This window comes from Cupressus sempervirens, chromosome 7 (genome assembly GCF_028749045.1).
Source record: "Cupressus sempervirens isolate cs-2001-9-10 chromosome 7, ASM2874904v1, whole genome shotgun sequence".
In the NCBI taxonomy this organism is placed as follows: domain Eukaryota; kingdom Viridiplantae; phylum Streptophyta; class Pinopsida; order Cupressales; family Cupressaceae; genus Cupressus; species Cupressus sempervirens.
This window is the reverse complement of record NC_143124.1, coordinates 547,467,051-547,473,936: the sequence shown is the minus strand read 5'-3', so window position 1 is coordinate 547,473,936 and position 6,886 is coordinate 547,467,051. Positions and strand designations below refer to the sequence as shown.

General features: G+C 31.6%; 1 protein-coding gene across 1 annotated transcript; it reads right to left on the bottom strand.

The window, feature by feature from the left end:
• Window positions 1–944: 944 nt before the first annotated feature.
• LOC149547942 (uncharacterized) lies at window positions 945–1,705 on the bottom strand. The gene has a single exon (XM_089794210.1). It carries the CDS (start codon window positions 1,703–1,705, stop codon window positions 1,061–1,063), a length of 645 nt encoding a protein of 214 aa, XP_089650336.1. The 3' UTR covers window positions 945–1,060.
• Between the last annotated feature and the right edge of the window lie 5,181 nt (window positions 1,706–6,886).

Sequence of the window (6,886 nt, the reverse complement as noted above, 5' to 3'; positions counted from 1 at the left end):
AAAGATTGATTGAACAAACAACCATTCAAATGCTTTTATAAACAAACTCAATGCCTTGAGCACACTGTGTATAATAAACAAAGAGAAGTGATAATTTCAAAATAGTTGTATTTTTATTGTAGATAATTAGATAATGTATCTTCGATAATACAATATTATTTAATAATTTTTATGTGATTAATACTCGTTATCTTAACTATGAATATATTTAAAAATCATTATCAATAGTCATAAGATGAAATATCTTAAAACATAGTCACAAAAGAATCTCTCTATCACATTCAGAAAATTATTCAAAACAGTCAGCTAAACTACTGTAAGATAAATTATTCAAAACAGTCAGCTAAGCTACTGTAAGATAACTCATAAACATGTATATGTATAATCTTATTATTAAAATATTTTAAAAATCACTCTATCCTCAGCACATTTTGGTTTGGTAAGAGTGTTAAAATCAATTGGTTTTTCTTCTCATAGAACTTTAAAATGATTTTATTTGGAGATTGGTTGATCCCACATAATACTTTAAAGAGTTTTTTCTTTCTGGTTTTAATTCGGCACAAACAATTTTGAAGAATCCCATGTAGTATCATCATCAAGAATACACCTAATTCAGACAAGGGAATAACCTTGAATGGCCAGTTATATTGCAATCTGTACCAGAAACATGAAAATGCTTTATGAAATGGCAGCAGAATTTCAAATCGAAGACCAATTCAAGTCCTTCACACTGTACTAAGGAAACATTCCTGTACAACTGTAAAATAATATAGATCATTGAATAAATCTCAAAGCAGGAAAAGTGCACAATTTTTTTCAAATTATCACTGATAGCACTTGTATCAAAAACAATTGTATTTCCTACAAATTATGAGTCATTTGTTTTCTCCGGGCAGAAAATTGGTACTTAGTGAATGTTATGAATGAGCATAAACACATAAGCTAACCAAATTACAGCTTCGCATAAAAGTCCTTTGACAAATTTTAATCTATTACATCAACATTGTGAATAGTACAAATAGCATTAATAAAATATATAAAATGCAAGGATTTGTTATCCCTACCTGGCAGACCACAATTCATAGCCAGTGCTTGCCAATTCAGACTGCTGTGAAACATAATTGTATCCAACACTAGGCTCTCTCACCTCAGAATTTTCATTGACTAGAAGTGACTCCAGAAACGAAGGGTTCATGTATGAGCTCCCATTTCCATAAGATGTTCCCATTGGAGTAGGAGGAAGAGAATAAGGAAACCAGCTGCCGTCTGTTATTTGTTTTGGATGATCAAATCCATTAGACTTGCTCATTTTCATGTAGGAAGTCTCTACACTGGCAGAAGGCAATATGATGGGTACGTTCTGTGAAGAAAGGATTTCTGGTGAAGCCATTGAAGAGCAAATCCGGTCTGTTTTATTACCTGCAATGGCACAATCTGAATCTTTGGCATTTCTCTCTTGATTCTCGTTTATTCCTGATGTGGTGTACGTGACATCGTTTTGATCCGTATCGCAGTCTTGAGGGATCCACCATATGTCCTCAGATTCAGAGAGGGGCCTGTGCGTACGAGGATCTATGCCTTGGCTAATAAGCTTTTTGCTCAGATGACAATTCCAGTAGTTCTTTATATCATTATCAGTCCTTCCTGGTATACGTCCAGCAATCAAAGACCATCTGAACTCATTTGTGGCACGAAATGAAATCATGTTCAAATATGATAGACAATCATTTGTAAAAGACCCAAAAAGAAACACACAAACCAATGGAGGAATGTTTTCCATGGGAAAAGTTTGACCTGTTCCCCAAGAGATGAAGTCTGAGAATTAAATCTTCTTCGTCGGGCAAAATGTGTCCTCGTTTGACGTCAGGTCGAAGATAATTCATCCATCGCAATCTACAACTCTTTCAAGAACGAAGAAGACCTGAAAACAATACCTCATAAATGCCCAAAACTCTAACAAATCCCTAACCCTAAAACTGAAACCAAACTATAAGAGGCAAGCATAACCCTAACCCTAAACTACATGCATGGTGAATAATTGCTATTAGAAAAGAGGGAAAAGAAACCTGCTTTCTTGGAAAGGGATCTCCAGCGACCTTCACCATGAGACTGGATATAATTTGTTAAGTATAGATCTTCTTGAGGCGTCCATGGTCCTCTGTTAAGTTTGACTTGAATACGTCCCATTGATTTCACTTGTTCGACCGAAAATCTCCAATCAAAGACAACCTCACCAAACCGTCAAGGAGATGCGTAGTGAAGGGAAATGCCCGTGCTATCTAACAAACAGAAACTGGTATTATACGTAAACAATTGAAATAAAATATAAAATACGATGCTTTATCCTTATCTGTTCGTGGTAGACATGGGTATTGCAAGCTCATTCACTGTTTTGTAAGTTGTACCTTCCTAAGACACGCAAATATTGGCTCCACAACATCCGACTGCTGCAGGCGCTGCAACTGACATGAATTTCCTCCACATTAAAAAGTGATTTTTTCCCTTCAGACCTATTCCAACAAGCACATTTTTTGAGTGTGGAACTTAAGTAATTTGTTTTTCATTTAGCAGTAAAAGGAAGTCGTGTTTTTTTTTTCAGTATCGTAAGCAAATAATGTGACGTTCGGAAAATTGATATTTTATTTTAAAGTATTCAACAATATTTCAAGTATTTAGGAGAAATAATCCATGTTAAAGTTTTGGATGGTTTTAGATATGCCGTGGATGCTTTTTTTATGGTTTGTTTGATTTTATAAATGAATTTTGAGAGTGATATGGTATTCAATTTTTTATAAAAAAAATTGGATTAATTTTATTATTATTTTTAAGTGTAATGTCTAATTTAGAAGTGACATAGTCTTGCATAAGGATTGTTTATAATATCATCATAGATCAATCTCAAACTTTCTTATTCATTAAGATAATTTATAGTCCCTAGATTATTTGTATATCACACTCAATCAAATTTATGAATGTAGACTTGACATATGTATGTGTGTATGCATCTATACATGTGTGTGCGTCTATATATATGTATGTATGTATGTATTTACATACATTGACACACATAAATACATACATATATACATACATTTAAATATTAAATTTTGAGAAATCAAAATTATATTATGGTCACTATTTTACTAGTCGGTGATTTTTAAAAATGTTAAAAAGGTGATAATTCAAGAGTCCATTGAGAAAATATAGAAATCAAATTTAGAATGAAATAGAATATACACAACAAGATCTTTGGTTGTGTTGGAGTCCCTGCCTTCTAAACATTGGAAAGTAGAAGATGGAAAATTCTCTAATGAAAATAAAATTTCAAATTTGATAAATAAATAAAAGTAACTTTTATAAATAAGAAATCATAAAATATTGAAAGGATTATTTAGAATTTTACAAGAGAAGAAAATAGAAAATGGAAAAGGAAAATATTAATGGATAATATTATAATGATAATAGTTATCATTAAAAATAATATTGAAAACCAAAAAGTATATATTGATTTTGGTAGAATAAGAAAAGTAATATGATTAATATTTAAAATTATTTGATTAAATTAAATTATTTTTTAGTTTATAATGTATCAAATAAAAAATAGACTTTGAAGTTCAAATATTTTTAAAAATGTAAATACTTTATTTTTCAACAAGATAGATTAAAATTCTATAAATTAAAATTTGAACTAAGTGATTAGTACATGAAAAATCTTTTGAATTTTTAATTTACAATTGGAAAAGGTTAAAATCTTGTGCTATGAAATTCATTAAAGATGACTTTTTCTGCTGGCATAGTTCGGAATGATTTCTGACAAAAGGGGGAGGCCACCATTGCCATTGTTTATTGACAACTAAATTTCATACTTTAAGTATTTGTTTCATCAGTTTAGATAGAGTTATGTATATTTTGAGAACTACATGACACTAATAATAAATGCATCTGACAAACATTTATTTCATTATTGCTGCCTTTTATTCCTGCTTTTTTCATTCCAAAAAATACTATCTATGCCCAGGAGAATGGTCTAGGACCAATCAGAAATAAGATATTGGACTATTGTAAATAAATTTAAAAATTAATTAGCACTTGAACTTTAGAATATGTGCATGCTTCCCTAAAAAAATTAAATAGAGGAGAGCTAAAAAGAAAACATTAGTTCCTACCTTTAAAGGTAGGGACTGATAATATTATAAAAGTAGAATAGGGAGGATGTTACTTGGTTCTCCCCTCACAGATGGATTGATGGACGCGCGAATTTGATAGTGCTGCCATAGGAAACCTCGACCAAGATGATTATGGAAGGATCATCAAGCCATGTTGTTGAAGCTCAAGACACACTCCAAATTATAAAACTCTCTAAAGACCTTCAATGCAAAGTCTTGTGGATAGAGGGAGATTCTAATAATATTGTAAAATGTCTCCATAGAAAATCCCCTCCCACGTGGATGGTTGATAAAATCATGAAAGAGGTCTAATATATCATTGATACTTTTTATAATGTCATTATCAATTGTATCTATTGTGAAGCCAATAAGGTGGGGAATCAGATTGCCAACTTGGCAGTTCTTACTAAGCATGTTATGCATTGATGAAAGGATATCAAATTCAATTTTGAACTTAAAAAAAATTAAGGTGGATTTGACACAGTGTGTCATAGGAAACATACTAAATAATTGTGGGAGTGATAAATGAGGGCTATGGTTTTTAGAATGGGATTGGTACAATTTGTTGAGATACCAAATAATTGTGGGTGTGATAAATGAGGGCTTTAGTTTTCAGAATGGGTTTGGTACAACTTCTTGAGTAATTATTTCTTGCATGCTTTGTGGTTCATCTTGGACTTAATCATTTTCACTAATATGTTTAAGAAAATTTACAATTTGGATATTGGCAATAGAGATCTAGTTTTTCATAACTATAACAATGATATGGGTGGTTTCTCAAAACATCAAGAATTGAGCTACTATAAGAAATGGAAGGACATAGCAACTATTTGAGAGAAACTCAAGAAGGGTGGTGTCAACCTTTATCTAGAGAATCTCCATGGCTTCAATTTAGAAGCTACATTAGATTTTTTAGGCGTTTGAAAGACAATAAAACCAAGTGTATGATATTACATTCCAACTTACTCCTAGTTCCATTTCAAAGATCTTTGGAATTCCTTGTGAGAGAATGCAGTTTTATAAGGAGAAAAAATTTGCAAATGATGTTTTCATTAAATTCACCAAAAATAACAAGTAGAGGAATGCCTTGACAAAAGTGGGTGATTATTATACTACCATTCAAATCAAACAAATTTTGGGAATGTCCTTTTGTGCACCAAGGCCTATTTTACCTTGTATGACAAGTACCGAAGAGTCCATATCTACAACATTTCCACTATGGGAAAAAGGGTATCTAAAGTTTTTCTTTTTATTTTTAAAAATCTTTGAATAATAGTTTTATTGAGCATAAAAATAAAAATAAAGTAAGTTTGTTGTGCATGAAAGCCTTTTTTTGTGCATGACGACCTTCTCTTGGTTCTTTCTAAATATTGTAAATCTCATACTCTATAATCTACTATTAAAATACCAGGAAGTAGGATATTGAAATGTCTAGTGGGGTTATGAGAAAATCTCCTTAGGGGTCCAAAGTTAAGAAAGAGAAGCTTGTGTTGGATGATACTAACATTGAGATGGAGATGGAGGAGGATTTTGACAAGTGTTCAGAGGATATGTTGGTTGGTGAGGAACAAGGGAACACATGGAAGGATGATTATGAAGGAATGGAGACACTATGAGGACTTGTAAAGATTGCCCATGCAAAACCAATGCCACATCAACAATCTTCATAAATTGTGGAAGTCTACAAGAGTCAAGATCATTTTCAATAATATTGACTAGTCAACAATAATTAATTTTAAAATAATTATATATAAAGAGATAAAATGAAATGTTCTAAATAAATCAAAAACCATCTTGTTCGAATCCTATCATCTAAGATGACATAGGCTCCATAACATGTCCAAGAACACAAGGGCAAGAATATTATAGGAGTATTTTACCACCCTACCATGAAGTTGAGAAGCTTTTCTGGAATCTTTTCTGACATGAAAGATGCCCAACATTACAATGAGGAAGACTAAACAAGTAAAACCAAGAGGAATAGCACATTGTTAACAATATAATCAGCCAGTTACCATCCATCCAAGGTTTTTCATATTATATAAGCAAAACCCATCTTTACCACTTTCTACCATGACATGGGATTTACTTCATATCAACACATGGTGATTATTGACATCATAGTGTAATCACTCCACAATACTATGCACATACTTATTGACACAGATCAAATCAAGCATGAATGAACATGTATTCTATTTTCCTACCTACACATAGGATTTTAACATGTTAGCGGAAATACACTTCATGCTTTTAAGTATGATGGTATTTCACCATTTGTTTAGAATGACATCAATGTAATCAAACATGAAGAAGATTGATAATGAAATTAAGCACCATCTTAACCAGTAAGGTAAACTAGATGTATGCACTTAATACATTGACATTTTAATTACATATTCATTTTAATTTAATTTAGTGCTATTGACTTCCATAGAGAGAGAAGGAATAATGAGATCCAAGATTCTGTGTCCTATCAAGATTTCCATTCTATTCCATTTCAAGGAAAAGGGAAAAAATATCATCTAAGTCTATACTACTCTGCCATTCGTAAACATAAACAGTAATACATTCATTGTCATAGTACCACATCTTTCAAAATGTATCTACCATGCTATTCACATAGACAAAATAACTAATGGCATTCCATGTAACTAATATTCTAAGTACTGATAACAAAATCAAATTTATACTTGCAAATAGCATCAATGATTGTTGAA